Source organism: Geospiza fortis, unplaced genomic scaffold (assembly GCF_000277835.1).
Source record: "Geospiza fortis unplaced genomic scaffold, GeoFor_1.0 scaffold443, whole genome shotgun sequence".
NCBI classification, from domain to species: Eukaryota; Metazoa; Chordata; class Aves; order Passeriformes; family Thraupidae; genus Geospiza; species Geospiza fortis.
The window spans coordinates 6,195,888-6,217,201 of NW_005054335.1; the positions used below are offsets into that span (position 1 = coordinate 6,195,888).

The following is a 21,314-nucleotide window of genomic DNA, read 5'->3' on the forward strand; positions in this document are numbered from 1 at the left end:
CAGCAGGAAGACTGAATCCTGACTTGGGCAACAATTGTGATCCAAATCTGTCCTGGAAGCAGGATGTATTTTAAACTTTCCATACTACTTCATCCTTGAAGATGAAAGATGGATTTCAGTTTCAGCAGCTTTCAACACACCCCACTCTAAATACACCAAAACTAATTAAATTAAAAAAAAGAGAAAACATACAAATAGATAAAAGTCCCTTACAGTAAGAAACCTCCCACAACATTGAACTGAAATGCTCAATATATATTTCTGTCTCCTCTAAAGAGATTTCATTTTCTGTATTTTGTGTTTTATGAACAACTAACTATTTTAAGCTTCTAAATTGCTGTATGATTCACACTGATGATAAAAGCCAGCAGAACACATTTGAACTTTGCACACATCCATCTCTCCTTGTTTTTAATGGTTTAGAACAGCCCTAATGTATTTACACAGGTTAAGCAGCTTAAAAGCTGGAACACAGGAAACCTTTGGGCTAAGCTCAATATGATTAAAGTTCACAGTAATGGATGAAAAGAAAAAGAAGAACACACAAGACACTGCAACAACAACAACAAATTCTATACAACTGTTTTGCAAACACTTAAAATAGAAGAATTTTGTTGTTCAAAAAACAACTAAATACAGTTTACTCACTTATTAAAAATACTTTTAGTACAAAAAATTCTTAATTTTCAAAAGATACTTTGGCAAAAGGACAAAATACTACATCTGGAATATGTCCCTATGCAGTACAATTCATGCTTTAAAGTAACCCATACCCTTAAGAATCCATTTTCTCCACTAAGGCACTTCACCAAATGAAAGAAAAATGAAGTAAATTAGAAACTCTTGTGCTCATGGTTCTACAGCTACAACTATAATATGACAAATATCTGTAATTGCATTTCAAAGAATTGAAAGCAGAGATTTGTCTACTTGGAAATCTATAAAGATATTTTAAGTGGCCCAAGTAACACAAATACAAAATATTATGGTAACTCATCAAAAGTACAGATAGCAGTTAGATAAGTAACCTTGAGGGTGGAGAAACAAAAGTCTTCTTCTTTTACAACTTCAATATTGATATTTCACTAAAAAAGGTTCTTTCCAACATCATGAAATCTTTTGTAACTTGAACAGGTTTCTGTCTCATTTATGCAATTCAGTTTAACTAATTCCTAAAATTTTTAAGATCATTTAAAAATAGTGGAACTTTTATAAAATATGTTTTAAATTCACATTCTTTTTGTAATGTCTCTTCTTCATTAGTAAATTACTCAAGCCTAGGAAAAGGAGGTAATGAGCATCAGGTGGTCTACATGAAGAAGTGTTTAGCTTGGTACTCTCACTTTCAAGTTTACAGAATCAATTAGGTTGGAAAAGACGTCTGAGATCAAGTCCAACCTGCGACTGAACACCACCTTGTCAACCAGACCATGTCAGTGAGTGCCACTTCCAGTCCTAAGCACCTCCAGGGATGGTGATGCCACCATGTCCCCGGGCAGTCCATCCCAATGTTCAGTCATCCCGTCTGTGAAAAAATTCTTCCCAATGTCCAACATAAACCTACCCTGGCACAGCTTGAGGCCATGAGCTCTCTTCCTGTTGCTGGTTTCCTGGGAAAAGAGACCAACCCCACCTGGCCACAGCCTCCTTTCAGGCAGCGGTAGAGAGTGATAAGGTCACCCCTGAGCCTCCTTTTCTCCAGGTTAAACACCCCCAGCTCCCTCAGCTGCTCCCCACAGGACTTGTCCTCCCCAGATGATCCTTCACCAGCTCTGCCACCCTTCTCTGGACTCACCTCAGCACCTCAATGTCCTACTGGAAGTATATACTGTCAGTAAGTACGTTCATTATAGCTAAAATTTTTGTGAGCTCTCGCAGTTTAAAGCAAAATTGTCATTTAAAGAAATGCAAGCATAGCAATGGTGCGACAATTAGATGTAAATCACATCTCAAATTCCCACTAAGTATATCTAGTCACCTGTAGTAACATAATAAATCATAATCATAATAAAATTAAATTCATAGCCTGGGTAGTCTCTATTTCTTCAGACTTAAAAAAAAACTTTCAAAACAAAAAAAGAGGAAATCAGGGGAACAACTTAATAAATTATACAAAGTCACACAGAGTTAGGGGATCATTAAGGCTCATGCTCCTGTGACAGCTGTGGCTTATCCTGTATTTACGAAAAGAGCTGCTGGTGGCTAAAGGTGCTCACACACCAACATGAAAGTGCTAGACAGGAACAAGTGCTAGCTTGCTGTCACAAATGATGCTATAATTACACTTATATTAATCTAGTCAGTATTTGGGTATGCAGAAGAAATTGGCAGGTTAGACTGTTTTGAAGGCAGGGAGGCAGCCAAGCATTGCACTCTACTGCTGGTGTTTCTTTCGTCTCAATAAACAGTGCCAAATTCACAGTCCAAAGCAAATGTGTAGCTCAGCCAGTGACAATGCAGCCTTTTCCACAACATTTCATCGATATGTTTGAATCTGCTTCACACAGATCTGCTCTGAAAGGACAGTAATACAGTGAGAGAAGTCCTTGTTTCTTGAACCTAGTGATTGCTAGCTTGCTAGCAAGTAGCTAGTAAGTAGCTTGGCTTCAGTAGCAGACCTAAAAAAGCTTTCAAAAACTAAGCAGCTCAAAAATAAGTCAAATTTAACCTATCAACAAGTATATCTAGAATTGCTTGTCCAAGTACCTTCCACAAGCATTTGCTGTTTCGCAGAAACCATGTGTCAGTGACATTGCCTTCTCCTGTCCAGCAGACAGCTCAGTCACTACCAGCCACCAAGGATGGCTAGGTCACTTCCAGTTTCTCCAAACGTCAGTCATCAGAGCTGAGATTCTCCAAATCAAGTGCACATCTCACAGTGCAAGTATTTTAGAAAACTTCACACAGGACAATACAGTCTGAGTGCAAGAAAAGGGTAAAATAGGTTTATAATTCAAAACACCATATTTTCTTCTTTGAAAAGCTCCAGCATTAGCATTTTTGTGTTTGCATAATATTTTATTCTCTGGGGAGAAGGGCTGCAGGGTCATGCTGGCAACAATTAAAGTGAAAATTTCCTAAGACTGGCTGTGCCTTTCTGTCAGCTCTAAGCACATGAATGAACTGAAGGAACACCACAGGGTACTCCGGGCATGTCAGCACTGGAGCAGCCCCATAAGACAGAGTGTTCCAGGGCCGGTTGATGCTTCCAGAATCTTTAACATGAAAGGCAACCTTTCATAATTCAGCTTGACCATGCTACACCAGGGAAGAAACATATATACACACTAATCTGTGTATGCTAACCCACAGATGGAACAGTATATCTGAACACAAGCTCCATTCAGATAGAAAAGCGTGGGTGGCCATTTCAGAGCTTCCCATGGCAACAATTAGTTACGGGCCCACATTAGCGTAAGTCCTTGCCTGTTGGAAGAAAAGCATAGTTTCTGCAAGTATGTAGATTTACTCAGAAAAAAACCACACATGTGCTAGAGGACACTTCAGTTCTTCCTGTGCTTGTGGGTGGTGTCTCTTATCTCCTGACAAGCATACAGACACCTTTCCCTGTCTTGGCGGAGGAGGGAGCCTGCCAGCTTCATGAGCACTGGAGGAGGAGATACAATTTTCTATCACTTTGTTCTGCACAATAAATACAATGCTGTTGACAGAGGATATTGCACAACCTCAGCAATTTCATTCACCATAATATCTGATAAACTCAAACAGATTAAGAAGTTTATCCTTAAAGTGCCTTCTCACTTTTCAGCTAGGGAGCCAGGACACAGATATTAATCAATTTTCCAAGGACACAGAGGAATTTCTGTGGCACAGCCAGATGTTGAAAGCTTGTTTCAGACCAGTGTCATTATTATAGAACTATTACTCTTGCTGGAGTCACAGGAATTTTGCTTTCTTTAGGACAGGCTTTGGAAGCTCACCATTTCTGCCAACATGCCTCAGCCTTATCTGGAGATCTCAGATTATTGCCATTGATTCGCCTTTCCACTAAGATCAGTGACAGGTATGTCTGTCAGTGACAATTCAGGTAAATGTTTCCCTCCAAGAAACAAACAAACAAAAAAAAAATTGTAATTTCACACCAATCAGGTGAGAACCACCCACAAAAATAACAAAAAAACCCCAACTAACTCCCCAGCTCACTCACGCCTTAGCACTGAAATAAACACTTGAGAACTCAGGACAGCCTGAACCTCCTAGGGACATATGTACCCTGTAGCCATCTCAAATACGGATTAAATTTTATTCCTTATTTAGTACATTAGACTTGCCCTGATTAAAAGGAAGGAAGATTCATTTTAATGTATTTTTGTAAAAAAATAATGTCTTTCTAACATGCTGCATTTAAATGCTACAGTGCATTACAACCAGGAAATGCTGTATGTTATACAAGTCATGGCAGCTTTACCTCCAGTAACAATACGATGGATTCAGAGCTTTTCTAAAAGTAATTTGTTAGAAGACTACAGCAGCTTTTCATAAACTACAATTGAGAGCATGATGGTATTCCCACAGCAATTAGAACAACATACAGAGGCCAGCTCTCTTTAGATCGAGAACTCCCACCAGTGTAAGCCATATACTATTTTAATCAGGTCCCACTTGTGTTCTTAAACAGGCTTAAGAGCCACATACTAAGGCTAATACTCTGTTTCCTTTAGGGATAGCTATGACCTTGGGAAAAACAATGCTATGTCTAGAAAGCCAGTGCTTATATATAGGTATCTTGGGACTACTGGAACTGTTAATTGTATTTCATACATCTTTGCAAGTTGCTGAGATGTGAAACCCATAAAGTGAAAAGCATTGACATGGTCATAACTCATGTTTCTTGAGAAATTTCCAGGGGGTATAATGGAATTAAATAGCAAGGTCTTAACTGTTGACACTTCTCTAAAACAGAAGAAAACACAGCCTTATTCTCTTAAGAAACAAATGCCCTTTCTGGCTTAAAAAATTGGAACAAAAAATAAGTTGAATTCCAGTGGTAACACGCTGTCACAACTGAAAAACAGCATTTAACAACAATTTACAATCAAGTCTTCTGTTATAATGCTGGACAACACAGACAAAATGCTAACTCTGATAAATATAATCCTTTCAGCTCTTCTTGTAACTAAAGCTGCTACTCAAGACAATTAGCTAGAAAAACTGGTGTAGTAAAATATCAGCACTGCTGTACTGAGGGGATAAGATAACAAGTCAGACTGGGAGCTCTGCAAGGAGAATATAGTTATTTTGAGATGGTCAGGGCTTCTGGAAAGAAACCCTCACCTCCTGCAGAACACCAACTGGAAGCTGTCACTCACTTATCTCAACAAAACATTCACAAGCTTGTACCACATGCGAACGTGACAGATCCTGTAACGCAGGGTCCTCCTGGTAAAAAACAAATGTTTCTTGATTCAGGGAGGAAAAAAGGACATAACAGAGAAAAATCTACTTTAAACTATGAACATTGTTCACAGCCCTGGAAAAGTACATAATATCAGCTGCATGTTTTGGGCCACCACATGAATTTCTGATGGCTTTGTCTCTGTTACTGGTCTTAACATTATGTCTCTGTCAAAAGGGTTCTTGCAATATTATTACAAGTATTTTTGTAGACAACGATTTAACTCTGCTTAACTGGCTTGACCAAGAATGGGAGGTTAAACACAGTCAGCTGTGACAGCTGGCTAGCCTGAAAAGCTTCCAGTGCATCCTTTCTAGAGCAAAGTCTTGCCCTTTACATCTGTAAAGTATGGCATGATCCAGCCAGGACTTTAATTGAATTCTGAAGGTCCCTAGGTGTGCTGAAAGGCATGTGACAAGAGTACAAGGAGATACCTCGGGTTTTTCTGATAAACTTCTACAGTTTCCTATTGTGTCATAGCTATGAAATCAGAAAGGAAAGATAATAAATTATTGATCTCACATCTATTTCACTACTTTTGGAGTTGCCCTAGATGCTTCTCTTTTTACTGCAAAGTGGCTTAACAGATCTTCACAGCATGAAGGCCGAGTTCTGGAGCCAGGTGGAGATATCCTTGGGTAACAGGGCAATTTTAGACAGGACAGTTACAGTCAAAGCTGACTCAACAAGTTAGCAAGACCAAACATCCTCTACAAATCCTCTGAAGAATACACTGGAGAATGACACAGTTTACTAGAAAGTAAATTATGTTGTTTATGTATACATGCCAGTATTTCTGACATTCTTCCCCAGTGTTTTATACCCCCCTTTTAAAAAACCACCTATATTTCCTTTGCCCTGTGAAATAAATGGGCTTAATTAAGTGGTGAAGAATAATCAGACCAGTGACTTACACTTCCAAACACCTCACTGGGATGAACCCCAAATATCGCATAGACTTGTGACAGAAAATACTCTGTGTTATACTCCAACCTCAACCATTTCTGGTGCAGGAGCTCTCTAAAAGAGACACCAAGAACTTGAAAAGGCATTTATTTTCCTTGCCAAACCATGAACCACTAATAATTTCCATTCCGTTAATAATTACTTTTAACTGCCAGAAAAACACTTCACTGCAAGCAAAGATCAACCCAGGATATATACAAGGACTAAAACAGATGGTTTGAATTAAAATCTATACAGTATTAAAACAGTAACTATAGTTGACATCAGCATTTTTACTGAAGTAATTACATTGACTATTAACTACTTGATCACTAACAGCAAACAATAAATAGATCATGTTAACATTTATAGTTATTACCTACACTTGCTTCTTTAACACTTGCAGTTTTCCTGTTAAAAGTAAATTATCACATTATTCTTTGTTCAGTTTCTCCTCATGTTTCAGCTACGAGGAGACCAGACACAAATTCAAAGGGCATAGTAACATTATTTTATTTGTACAAATTTTTTGTTGAATATTTACTATTTATTAAATACTATCTGTTTTTCCTGTTATACAGTAGGCATAGGTAGCAAACACAAAGTGTATCTTAAAAGCAACATGATGCACATGGTGTTTGCCTGCCAGGCACGTAATTGGGCTTGTTATTTTGTCTTTACAAAGTGCAATACACAGAAAGGTTCTAGTAGATAGGGATTCAAGAGTAAATTTTTGATCCAAGTCAGTTTTCAATTTGCTTCTGAAGTTTCTACGTCAGCCCTACAGCCAAGACTACACATTTCTAGGGGAGTAATAAATAAACAAAATCCCAGACCAAATACAAAATAAACATATTTCCTTTCAGCATGTTTCTCTGAATATGCTCAGGGTACAGTTTGGGATAGCCCACAGAAGACACACTTGTTGGTCTGGGTGCCTTTGTGGCGTTTCCCTGGGCAGCCCCATTCCAGCAGTGCCCAGTGTTTGCGCACAGGCTGCGGGGCCCCAGCAGCCCCCTCGCATCCTTCTCCCTCATTCCCTCAGCACCTCCCAGATCTGCACTGCTTTCCAGCCTGTCCTGCTGCACAGCTCTGCCAGCAGAACAGACCTCAATTTAATTCCTCCCTGCACAATCTGTAGACAGGAGATACCCTTGGATGTGGGAGCTCATTTTTCTTTTTTCTCCTGCTTTTGATTAATTCTTTAATCCATACAAGTCCTTCCATTTTATCCCTGGTGTTTCTTCAAGGAACCATTGCTTACAGTGCTGGATCAAGGGCTCCACAAAAATCCAAAATGGCAGGGAGTGAACAACTGTCTGTCTCCCTGACCAACTTCATGAGAATGAATCACTGGACTGAATTGGCATTATGCATGGCTCTTTAGACAGTCCACCAACTTTATCAGCCTACATTATGGTTTTTCAATACCCCTTTGCACCAAATGACTTAGTAGAAGACATTTAAGTATCTGTAAAAAAACACCCCTGTACTTCTAAAAAAGAAAGTCTTCACTGCATTATGCAGGAAGAATTCAAAATCCCTAGTAGAGTCACAATCTGTTAGATGTTCTGAAGAAAACGGATCATTGCTCTTACTACTTGATTATGCTTCTACAAAAGGCGAGAACAGCAAGCAAAGTAGAGAAACCTCCATCTTGCTAAGTAGCAGGACTTGTTCCAGGTCCAGAAGCTAGAGTCTTACTCATAGTTTTCAGCTCTGCCTCTCACCTACTGCATTATTCTTCCATAGTTCATGGGCATTCTTTCATAGTTCAGAAGGGAAACATTATGCCAGGTACTTTTGTTCTCCAAGGGGCACCTTGCCAGAAACTTGTAGAGGGTCACACCACAGCCAAGCTCCCCAACAGTATCTCACTCCCATTCCCCTTTCCATCCTCAGAAGATGATAATCACCTGGGTACCAGTTCAGTGTGCCAGAGTGTAACAAGGAAGACTGGGGCAGTCGCCAGGGTTGGAAACAGGGGTGTCTCTGGAGCCCAAGTGACCAAAAATTCTTAAAAGCTGGAATAAGGCACACTTCAGATGGTGGCTCCAGTTCCAAAACTACCCAGCTGTGCTGAAAGTTCTGCTGCAACCCTGAGAATCATCTGATTCTGCTGCAGGTGGTGGCCAGCGCAAAGCTTTCAGAGTCACTCTGTGTGCCTCAAGAAAGGCATCTTGGGAACTCCTGCTCTAGAATATTTCTTGTTCACTTTGGATCCCTTGGAATGGTTGAGGGGGAACACCCAGTTGTGCCAAAATGCTGCTGAGGTGCACAGAATACTCCCTGATTTATAGAAACGAGGTCCGTTCAATTACAGCTCTCCAAATTCCAGTCACACTTTTACTCAGTATCCAGTACAATCCCTGCTGTCACAGCATGGATAAGGAATGTACAAAATAGCAGAGTCTCCTGGTTGCAAAAATCTCTTGTGTTTTAAATCAGGCAGTGCAAGTTACTGCACAATAACTGCATCATTGTTTAAATTAATTGAAAAAGTTACCCCTTTTCAGGAGCATTTTATTACATACTACGCATATGCAGCAACTAAAGGTTCTTTTTCCTGTTAGAGATGGATGGCATTGAAAGAAATTTTCTCTCTGTGTACTTTACTGCATGGAATGATTCATTCGGTTGTGTGGAACGACTACTCATGTAGTCTGCTTTTATAATACAGACTAGTGTTTATTTGCTAAAGCTACTTTTCCTTCCCCTGCTGCAAAATTAGTTTATTAACTGCATTGCTTTGGCTAGTGCAGTACACACTGTTTTTCTAATTCACATTAAATACACAATTACATTTAAAATACCAAGTGGAGTTAAAGTAAAGATTGTAACTAGGAACTTTCTCACTTGTGAGCCTCTTAGTGGTAACAAACTGCTGCGCAAGGTTTTGCATAATTTCCATCACCTGATCTTCCTCCACAAATACAAAGGCTTCGCTCCATGTGTGGGCAAAAAGTTCGTGTTTCAAATTGGCCTCACTCCTCTGAAAGCAAGTCTCAAGTGGCCACCATCAGTCAGTGGTTCTGGGTGCAGCTCTCTCCTGGTAGCAGAGGAGCAGTTCTGGTTCACAGGACGATCAGTGTGCATGTTGGTGGCTAGCCTGCAGTCTGTAAGTCTGCCTGGGAGAGCAAAGGCCTGGTGGGATCACAAGGTTTGCCACTAGGAGGGAAAAAGACTGACCTCTCCTTCTGACTACACCAGGCACTAACCACTGATGAGTTGCTAATTCTTGCAAGTTGCCTCAAAACACAGCAATCAGAGGACAGCAAAATGGCAAGTCTGTGTTTAACAGAGAAGAAAACATGATAGCAACAAAAGAGCAATGAAGGAAATACACACAATAGGAAGAATATTAAGGATGACAGAGATAACTGGATGGGGAAATTTTGGCATGTACAGTCTTTTACAGGGTGTCTGATTGAAGCTGATTGTCCATGAAGTGTTTCTGGCAGGCTTGTGGGTGAAGATATTCAAAGCCTTGAAAATCTTCAGTAAATGCTGGAGTCACAGATGTGGTTTGGAAGACAGGACAAAGGAGACAAGTTTCTGCATCTCAGGTTAGCATTTAAACCATTGGATCTACTCAGATGTAAGCCTAAACACAGACATTTTGGGGCACAATTTCAGGCTTCAAATACCTTAAAATGCTTTTTATTTTCTGAGTTTTCTTATAAAATATAGCCCCATCTGCAATTAATTTTCAGCATGTGTTTTCCACATTTAGAAATCCCAAATAGTTTTCTGTAAAAGACAGGCAAAGTGAAATCCTTTCTTCCCCATGAGATACTGTCAGACAGGCCCAGACAAATGGTTTACCTGAAATTTATACTACTGGGTAGGAAGCAAAAGTGGTAAAACTAACTCAGAAGTGCAGTTCCTTGGCCTTCCCTTGGATTTTTCTGCTAGTCATCAAAGCTATCCTTAATCCCAATGGAAAGTGATGATGGAAATACTATTTTTCTCTCCGCCAAAATGAATCTTCTCTTCAGCTGAAATGGCTTAGCCAGATCACAGTGCTGATCAACTTATGCTTCTGTGTGCCAAGGTTTCTGATTCTGGCTCTTGGAATGTGTCTGTAGCAATTTCTTCTACATAATGGAACACATTTCTTGCTTGGAAACACTTAAAATAGGCAAATAGGGCAACTATTCTAAAGGCTTTGTTTTCAGGTGGAAGTTTTAAACCTGCCTTCTCAACAGTTCTGCCCCCATCCACATACACCAGGATGCATCACACTGATCACGGTTTTCAGTTTCTCAGATTTTCCTGCCAGCTCTGCTTGGACTTATGTTCCATATTTAGCTGTATTTAACTGAGAAAACAGGCAAAATAGACAAAGGCCGTAGGAAAGATGAACCAAACCAAAAGAATTAAGAAGAGAAAATGACCACTGTGAACAAATGACCACGAACTGTATTATGCGCTATTTACCAAGAGAAGGCAAGAATGTTTGCAGCTCAAGCTAAGGAAGATTCTGTCCTTTTGTCCCTTCCTAACAAGATGAGGAGTGTAATATATGCAAATATATATAGCCTTTGTGATTATGAAAGAAGTTATTAAAAAAAAGCCCAACAAATACTTGAGAAATGTTTTGTTACTGACTGCATCTATAAAATTTAAATTCATCTAAATCACAAAACATGTTTACAGACAAGACCATTTTTCTGAATGGTTCAGGCCAGGTACCTCCTGAATCCATGAACTGATGGACAAATTTCCCTGTCCTGGAAGAGAATATGCTGCCATTCAAAGTCACCTTTCTGCTTAATTTAATTCTAATAATTTCTTCACATGTCACAAAAGCCTTTAGACAACATGTGTCTGCTACTAAACTTCATGGTGCCAGCAAGACCCCACGTGCTTTCCCATCAGTCCAGTGAGAAGACCCCTCACCTTGGCAGTAGCAGAAAACCTACAGCCATGTGTGGCAGCGTAGCTAGGACACTACCCAGAAGAAAGCAAGCAGAATTATGCACATTGAAACAAGTCAGCTGTAAAGATGAGGCTCAGTTCAAAACAAGAAAACCTAAAGTTAGCTCCCTTATTGCCCCATAGGGCAAAATATAATTGCATAAACATCTGTAGCTATCTCAGACTGGCCAGGATACTCTGCTTGCCTTCCAGCTTCAGCTTAAAAGGCACAGGTGTGCATAAATCTACAAGTTTTATGTAGACTTTTTGAGTACCTGGAGGATATCACTGTGATGAATCTTAGCCTTAGGAGTCCAAGCTCCCAGTAGTCAATAGAGAATCAAAACAGGCCCTGGAACATAGAGTAGCTGATAGAGTTCATTTAATTACTGAAAAGCCATGGCAATTATGTATCAGATACCTGGGCATAAGGTTTTTAAGAGAGCTCTGTAAGCTTCTGACTATCCCAGGAAGATGCAATGTCCTGTGGGTCCACTAGTATCACTGGGAGCCCGGCACAGAGGTCTTGGCTGCTCAGACATGTCTTTAATAATCCTGAAGTCCTATGCATGGGTTATGGATTCAGTCTCCAGTTCTGCAACTGGAGCACTGATACCCAGTGCACACATACAGTTAGGTGGTTTATCATCAATGTGTAATGCACACAAAGCATCAAAGTACAACAGACACCAGTAAAAAAAAAGGACAACCTGATGGAAATAAAAATTGGACTGTATTTGTTTCAGAAAGGAAAATAACTAAGTCTATTTCTTAAATAAAAGTTGTAAAAATAGATTATTTGAGCACAGCAGATTCATAAAATAATTTTAAAAGTTGTGATGGAAAAGATAAATAAATTTTTTAAAACCAATTATATAAAATTAACAATAATATAAGGCTTGTTGGTGTTAAAATTGTCATTGTACAAAATCAGTTCACTCAAAATTATTTTTCTTGTGCTATAATTAAATATTAATGCCTTTCTAAAGCTGTTTCAGAGGATAAATTAACATAACTGTAATAGTCTGGAATTAACTTTGATCTAGCATAAAAATATGGTAAAAGAAATTTCTCACTTTTTTCACTGGGAAGAAATTAATTTTGGAGTTGCTTGAGCTTATGTATTGTTTTATTAGCTGGGACTAGTTCCCGGTTTATTTCTCCATGTCCTTATTTGACTTACACTCACCAGATGTAGAGAAGGAACAAGCAAACAATATCACAACTTTCATTCTGCTTCCTAAACATATTTCACTCTGTGTCTGGAGCAATTCCCCTCAACTGGTTCTGATATCAGCAGGTACAGTAAACCAAAGTACCTTGGTGAATTCTGGATATGGTTTTTAAACACTACAGTTACATTAATGTAAAATCTCAAATACAAACTGTGTATTTGTATGCAAATATAAGCTTTTATATTCTTTTCTGAACTACAATTAATACTGCACAGATGTACATCTGCTTATGAGGCAGTACTCTTTCTTGTTTATGTATCTAATTAACTAAATTAAACTAAAATGTCAAAATCACACAATTACCCATCTTCAAAGCAACCTAGAAGCCTAATTCTGCTGAAAAAAATGTCTTAATCAGCTGTGAAAATGGCCCTTGTGCTTTCCAATCCTGAAGGCACAAAACCCATTTACCTATGGTAATTACGCACCTATTAGAAATTACCTTCCTGTTATTGCAGCCTTTACTTTCTTTCTACCACTGCCTCTGTTCTGCCCTTGTCACTGTACATCAGGCAGCTCAAGGGCATGGACAGCACGAGGATCAGCAACCCTGGTGAAAGGCTGAAAGTCCCAGACCTGCTCAGCCCTGAACTACAGTCAAAGACCAGGAGCAGTGGACACACCTGATCACTTTGAGCATCACCCTCTCAGAGACAGTGGGTACCCCTCTCACTTCATACAAGCTGCAGTCTCAGTTTAGGGAGCTGGAGGCCAGCTTCTTCAAGAGGAGCATGAAAAACAAGCTACATCAATAGAAAGCCTCCAGCAGAAGTGGACACCAGCCTGGAGACAGAAAAGAGGTGACTAAATGTCCAATATCTGGTCTCAAATGCTGTGCAGTTGCCTGGCCAACTGCTGGCCTCACACCCTTGATCCTGCCAGAAGGAAACTTGTATGGTATTTCACTTTATCTTGGGTGGATCTGATCCCATGGCACAAAGCCAGCTCCAAGCACTCTTGTAAAGCTGAACTTACACTTTGTTTATTTTCAAGACATGAAAGCATCCCATGTACAAGTCTATATTACACTGGTTCAGTACTGGGCTTTGGTACAAGACTACAAAACATATGTAATTTTTTTCTCTTCTGCTGCCAGAAGAAATAGAACTACTGAAGTGAATTTTTTAGGGAACCATGACACCATAGATGCAGTCACGAGGCAACATATCAGATATGGTACAAGTATAGAGCACATTTAATTAAGTTTATACAGAAGTCTCAGCAAGACTGTGCTGGGCAGAGCACTGTAAGATTTTCAGGATTCATGACCTGAGTGGGGCTGGATCCTCATAAGAACTTTGGTAGATATGAGCATATTTACATAGGAGAAAAAAACCTCAAACATGTAATAAACAAATCTTGTCTAATACTCTGTCCTAAATCACAAAAGAACAGCAAATGGATGTTCTTTCATACTGTTATCTCAAAAACTGCTGTTCAATTTATACTTCCTTCTCTGACATTCTCACTGAGCATGTGCCCAAAGAATTAGAAGCAATTTAATCAAGAGCAATCACTAATAAAAGCAATTCCCTTCACGCACACAATCTTTAACAGCACAACAATTCAGGACATAAATATTTTGTATTTGTCTTGTATTTAAGCACAGAAACAACCAAAATATTCTTAATTTTTTGGTTCTGAAGGTAATCACATGGAAATTACTACTTCATCAGCATAGACAAAATCACACAAAGACGATGCTGTGGTCAAGTTTTATTTATAACACAGATTTTTACTGCAGTTAGGACATCTGGACCACAGCTCATCTGCTGAGGGATCATATAACCCTCATGTGCTCTTAAAACTCAAGAGAGAAATCAGTTGGTCCAGTAGACTGCCCTGGGGATTATTTTTGAGTGTTGAATGAGTCTACTGTAAAATGCAGACACGGCGGGGGAAAGGATGAAGTCAGGACACATTAATTTTTGTTCTAGTGACCTTTCTGTGGTGGTAATGAATAGGAGCTGGTGCATGTGTATATATTTTGTAAATGTTAAAGAAAAAGCCTTAACTAGCAGCCTTATAGATTCTCTTTAGCACTGATGACAAGCATTTGAGCCACACACATACAAGTGTCTGTTTATTTACTTCTGTTTTCTGTATCCAAACCTTTTTGTTAATAAACAGAATGAACTTTATAGAAGAATTGTCTGAGAACTGATCACCAGAGTTTTAATTATTTCCTATTTTAGCTTAATGTCTCCATTAACATCCAAGTAACACCTCATATGCCTCTCCAGTGCTTCAATGTATACAAGACACCTAGAAATTCAAAGTATGCAACTCCAAGAAAATACAGAACTGTATCAAGACAACGAGCTGTGGTTATACCTTTAAAATGTGAGCCAGTTATGACTACAGGCAACTATATCATCGCCTTTTGGCTCACTACCATACTTTAAAACTAGCACTAGAAAGGCTGATGAAACATGGCTTGAAAGTCTATAAATGTTTAATTTGCACTCAGTAAAACTAAAATATGGACCTAAAGAAAAAAAATAATTGAGACATCAGAAAATTTCATTGATAATTGTATCACTTTATTTAGAGTTAGCTGTGGAAGCTGTTTTCATCCCACTTTAATAAAATTTCCTGACAAACTGCCCTTTCTGACTTGCTCTGCTAATACAGATTTTGATTAAGAAGTCAGGAGGGGCACCTGTTTACAGAGCTGCAGCTGTTCTGTAGCTTTGGGAGAAGCAGCGACATGTCTGCATAAAATTAATTATTATGGAAAACTGTTACTGCTGTCTGTTCTGAAAACCAGAACAGCACAGAGCTGACCAGGTTGAGCTGCACTTCTTTAGTTAATTAGATCATAGCAAGCATAAGCAGATCAATCTGACACAACATGCAAGTCCGACTGAAGTTCATGTGTTTTGTTAAATGAGTTAAAGACCGGTCCCAGCTGGCTGGTTAAGGGTACACATTCTCTTGAAATCCCATAATCTCTACCCAAGAATTACTAAGTTTATTTCTTATGAAACTTGTTCCTACTCGCCTGAGATTCAAAGCATACAGTCTTCAAATGCTTATCCTGTATGTCCAAATACTTAGTCCTATACTTATACTAAGTCCTACACATAAGATATAAATACACTAAACTTAAAATATTAATATACTAGAAGACTTGTTTAGGAAAAAAAAAAACTAGTTCACATTAAGAAAAAAAAATGAATCCCATTCAATTCTTTAATTCTTTCAATTTCATCTTGCTTACACATCAAAAACTGTCTTTGAAATTCACCTTCATTTCACAACATGTCCCAGCCTCACCCACTACGTTTACAAAAAGCTTAACTGATGCGTTTGTCACATTAGGTGCCTGGGTTACTGCAATCAAGAAAGCTGCACAGTCATTAAAAATTTAATATAAAAATATGGTTTAAATAAAGCTACATATTTATACATCTACACACATAAAGGCATGGAAAGGCACCATAAAACTTACCATCACCTGCAGAAAGGGAGTCATTTGCACAGATCAGTGCCAAAGTAAACAGCAGATGCCAAAGATCCATACTCCTAACTCTATAATAAGAAAAGAAAAGAAGAGAGTTTCTTTACAAGCAAATATTACTAATATGATACGGCATTTAAGCTATTATCTAGTTTTATTGAATTTTTGATTGGATTTAAACCAGAAGTACATTTAGTTTATTATTCATTGCCTCATAAAACAATACATCATCTTGCAGTCTGGAACAGATAGTAAATACTGTATTTACAAGAGAAGTAGCTTATGTGTCTCCAGTCCATTAAATACAGAGGGAGAAAAAATCAAGTATTGTCAAGTGATAGACTACATCTGCAAATGACTTTAAAACCTCCAAGAACGCAAACACTTACAATCCCAGCATAAACCATCAAGCCTTTACAACTTCCCCCAAAAAGCACACTCCTTGTTTTCCTTAATTCACTTGTGCCACACATGCACACACATCATATAACCCCATCACACAATCCTGTTTTGAGGCTCTACTTTGCTCTTGCCATTATCACCACCATCTGGTAACAACGGTGAAGGGCAGCAGCTGCTCTATGCAGACACCTGCACAAGATGGTACCTTGCTCCCAAAAACCTCTTGAGGTGTCCATAGGAAGTATGGGGAAAACATCCATACCATGGATTACAACCTGACCATTTATAGCCATGGAGATTACCAGAGACCTTCAAAACTAAAGCTACAACACACATGCTAAAATGAGCATGGATGTTTAAACAAGTCAGGCAGCATTTTTTTGTTCTGCGGCATCAAACCAGCACCATACACTAACACCTCTCTCAGAGAGGCAGCAGAGAGAGAATAGCTCCACTTCCACATCTGACTGTAAATTGGTATGATAGACTCTGATTCTACACTGGACTGTTTTCATTTAGAGATTTTATTTCTTTATCTAACAGGAGATTAAACCACAAGTGTCCAAAGCCAGCTAATGAGTAACAATCTCTAAGTAGGTGTTATCAAGTAACAATTTATGCTATCAAATCTGGGTGTCAAAGACTAGTCAGTTGCTTAGTACAGTTATCAAAGTTTGAATTAGGTTAAAGACCATAAAACATAAGAATGTAGAGTATGTAAAACTATAGCAATGCTGAATTTAAAAGGTAATTCCCTCAATTTTCTTACACTAAGAGAGCAGAAGGAATCACAGTATAGAAAAAAACCCAGAACTATTACCAACTCCATGAGCTGGCAGTTACTCAAACTGCTCTAGACTAGCAGAACCTAAGCCAGACCTGCAAAGGAAAGCTAGGAAATGCTCCCTGCCTCACACACATCAGGACAAGGATGCCCAGCAGCACCACCCAGACAAGCTTGGGCCGGCCTGAGTGGGCATGGGACTGCTACACCAAGAGAACAGCTATAGGAGCTCTTTGGACTGCCCAATCACCTGCAGGACTTTCTTCTGGCCAGGCAGACATGGGTCACTCCAAACGGGGGCACAAAGGGAGGGATGGAGGGAGGGGGAAAGAAAGGATGAAAAGAGGAAAGGAAGAAAGGAAGAGAGGAAGAAAGGGAGAAATGAAGAAAGGAAAAAGGAGAAGTGCTTTAGTGAGGATTTGGGGCAGTGTGGGAGTGAGACAACTTGGGGAGCAGGACCAGGAGAAGTGACAACTGCAGCTGTTGGAATGCACAGACCTGGGACAAAGCTAACAAAGCAAACCACAGGCCAACAGTCCTCCTAACTCCCAGTAGAGGAGCTACTCTGCCACAGTACAAGGCTCATGCAAGATCAGTTACATTTTCAGGTAGCTCAATTGGTCCCCCTGCTTCATCTGTACTCTTGTTTAAAGGATTCTTATTATCTGTTATTAATAAATCTACTACAAAAATGTGCCTCTGTGTTTGTCAATTCTCCTGTTACACAATGTTTACCCCATCAGTCTCTTCTCCCACTCAGCTCTTCTGCTTTCTCCCTAAAGTTTTATTTTCTCTTTCACAGGCCGTCACTTTATTTAAAAATCTCCTTTCCCAGTACCCAGGCATGCCATGCTGCCTTCCTATTCCCACTTTGCTGTTCTCCCACATCCATCAGCCTATGCTGATCTTCCAACTACTTTTTTCCAAGTCTTTCTACTTCCACCTGCCTAGTAACACCCACAAGAGAAGGCCAAATCCTCACAGGAGTCCTCCTGTGAGAACAAATGTGATCAGAATCCATCATTAACTTTTCAACACTGTTTCACTTTTCATAACAAAACAACTCTGGTAGGACCAGGGCTGGTCGCCACATGCAGCTGTCACAGCATGACTATCCCCTCCATCCCTGGACACCTGACTGGTAGCCATCTCAGCCTCCTTCCAAGAAGAGTTTGGAAGGTTTGACAGCTGAAGCACTAACCCAGGAGCCTGGAAATGCATCACAGAGGTCAACAAACACTGGATTTCACTAAGGTCTTGTTATTGCAGAGGAAAACAATCCTCTTCCGGTACTGCTGTTCCCTCCTGCAGTGGTAGACTTGTTTACATACCTGCAACACAGTGAACTCCATCAGGAGATTGTTCCAGTTAAAATGAATCCATAAACATTTATTGTAATCAACCTGTTTGCAGACTGGTTTTATCAGGACTCCCCAAAGACACAGCCCAACAGCAGAGCTGGGGCAGCACAGGCATGGGAATGAGCAGTCAGGGTGGAGGGGAGGGCACAGCCACCTTCCAGCAGCAGCTATTACTTGTTTAAGAGCAATTCTACAATTATTGGGAAATTCCCTGCTCAGCCACAGACCTTGACAAAAACAACCATCTCTCTGAAACAGGGCACAGGATTAATTTGTGTTCCTAAGCATCAGAAATGAACAAAATTGCTGCTTCATCCCTTGCCCTTTTGTTAGTAAAACACAGTATAGAAACAAACTTTGTTTCTTCAGTGGACTCTCACAAATTCCGGAATCTCAGCAAGACAAAACACTGTCTTGGCATTGCCTAAAGCCACATGGAATATCCCACTGAGTTATCCATTCAGACAAGTTGTGTCTGTGAAAAATATCCAACTGGTATACTCTGAACATACCCAATATGGACAGGACTGAGCTCGAAAACAGTAACTGCTCTGAAAATATGGATGCATGATGCTCCACCCTTTGTGCAAGAGCCTCTGTAAAAGGCCAAGTTGTTCTATCTCCTTGGAGCTGCAACCCAGAGCCCTTGGGATAGGGCTTGTACTCAAGGCCTCACCCAGGCAAATGGAGCACTGCATGGGGTGTGAAGCAGCAGGGACGTGACCTCTGCATCCAGCACAAGCACCATAAGCTCGGCTGGGCTGCGGTTATGACAGCCACTTCTAGCAGTATTTGAGATGAAGTGAGAGCTACACTGCCATGGCTCCAGGCTCATGGGAGAATATCTGGCGGAAAGCAGGAGCTGCCCCATCACAATACCACTTTTGGTGGTACAGAATAAAAATTCTGAGAGAAGGGTCCTCTGAGGCGCCACCTGCATCACCATCAGACAACTACTGCCTTGCAGAAAGTTCTTGAAGGTCTGTTCCATAATGACCCGCTGCCCTTCCTCTAAGACATTCTTGAGAGCTTGCTGTCAATAGGAGCAGTATTGTCCAGAGGCTTCTCTGTTAACCAAGCAAGAGACAGCTTCTCTGCAGGCATTAGGACAAAACTGACCTTTTACAATCCAGTAGTATTTACCCCTCAACACCTACCCTATGTGCCTATGAAAGACAAATGGCACTAATAAAGTGCCTTTATTCAACAGAAAAAAAAAAACCCAAACCTTAAAGTTTCTGAAACATATTATTCTAAAGAATTATATTCTATGTCTTACCCAACTCCAGCAGCCTGCAAGAACGAACAGAGTTAAAATCAGGAAAAAAAAATACAGCAGCTGACTGTCCTCAAGCCAGCTGAAACTTGACCACAGAAACATTTGGCTAGAGGTCAGCTCAGGCTAATTACTTCAGTGCAGAAAGAGAGCCAGGAGTTATAAAAAGGATAAAAAAAATATCTTGGCCCTTTTCTATAGCAATGTTGGAGTAAGGTCAATCACAAGTGAATTTAAACACAACATCTCTCCAGTGGGACGTGAACAGAGTCAGCATAAACAGGCGAAACTGGGCTAAGAAGCTCCCTGAGAAAAGAAACAGTTTAGTCACAGCACACTGAGTTGTTTGCATCTACTCTGGTCAGGTAAAAATGTTAACACTCAAAGTAAACCAGAAGGAGACCTGCTTACAAGAAAAACTTGCTTGAACTGAGATCTCGACCTTTACATAGTTTCTGAACCTGAAAGGACCAGAAGGAAGGAGAAGGACAAGGACATTGAACTGTACGTATTATGGCACTTCTGTTTTTGCCACGACCATTAACTCAGGGTACTCCAAATATGACAGTTTCTCCCCAGTAATCTCCTCCAGTTTAGCACTGCTTGCAACAGCAGCATCTCTGCAGTTAGCACAGAACAAAAAGCAGCCTCTCTGCTGCAAACCAAACCACAAAATTACTGAGTGAAGGATTAATCTGAAGAGTTTTCCACACACTGCTCTTTCATCATTCCATTAGATCACAAAGAGGCAATAGCACAAGAGTGTGCCATGCATGTGAAGATACACCAGCAGATCCACCACCAAATAAGAACAAGTGTTGAGAAGGGAACATAACTCCAGGCTCCCCAGACCTGTCCTGAATCTTCTTTATTGCAACTACCAAATATGTGTGCATGTACCTGTGCAGAATTTTTCTGGGTGAAAGGCCTTTATTATTCACAGCGTGAACATTTCTTAAAAGTTATTTCAGGGCATGACCAGTGACACCCAGAGGTAATCTTTCTGTGCTTGCCTAAAAACATTCACATCACTTTGGCTGATAGTGCATAGCTGAAATCACTTTGCCTGCATACCCTCATTCCCCTGAGTGCCAACAGGATAGAGTCATGCTGCAAGTGAAATTAGTTTTAGCCCTTCTGATCAACACAATCCAAAACTGCAATGGACTTAAAGCCTTCTTCCCTTGCTTGCTGATATTATGGCTTGATTAAGTCATCAGCAGCCCTTGGACGAGTGCCTGCTTTTACAGAGCCCTCGTCAGGGCTCTACACTCAGGCACGTAAGAAACAGAGATAACAAATTGTCTCAGCTGATATGAGAAACACACCACTCACCTACTGCATACTGTTATCCTGGATATAAAAAGATCAAAAAATGATACCACAGAAGCAGAAGTTACATACTCCAAATTAAAAAAACAACCAAACAAAAACCTCATAAAGGGTACATTTCACTTAAAAAAAAGTCAAAACCTTAACAACAAAAGAAACATAAAGTTGCACTTACTATGC

The 21,314-nt window shown here is 39.9% G+C and overlaps 1 protein-coding gene across 1 annotated transcript in view; it reads right to left on the reverse strand.

Annotated features, from left to right (window-relative positions):
• Window positions 1-21,314, reverse strand: part of GHR (growth hormone receptor) — a 147,627-nt gene that overhangs the window by 47,799 nt on the left and 78,514 nt on the right. The window contains exon 3 of the mRNA XM_005422009.2: window positions 15,971-16,050. Coding sequence (XP_005422066.1) covers window positions 15,971-16,040 — 70 coding nt within the window. The 5' untranslated portion in view covers window positions 16,041-16,050. The remainder of the gene's footprint in view (window positions 1-15,970; window positions 16,051-21,314) is intronic.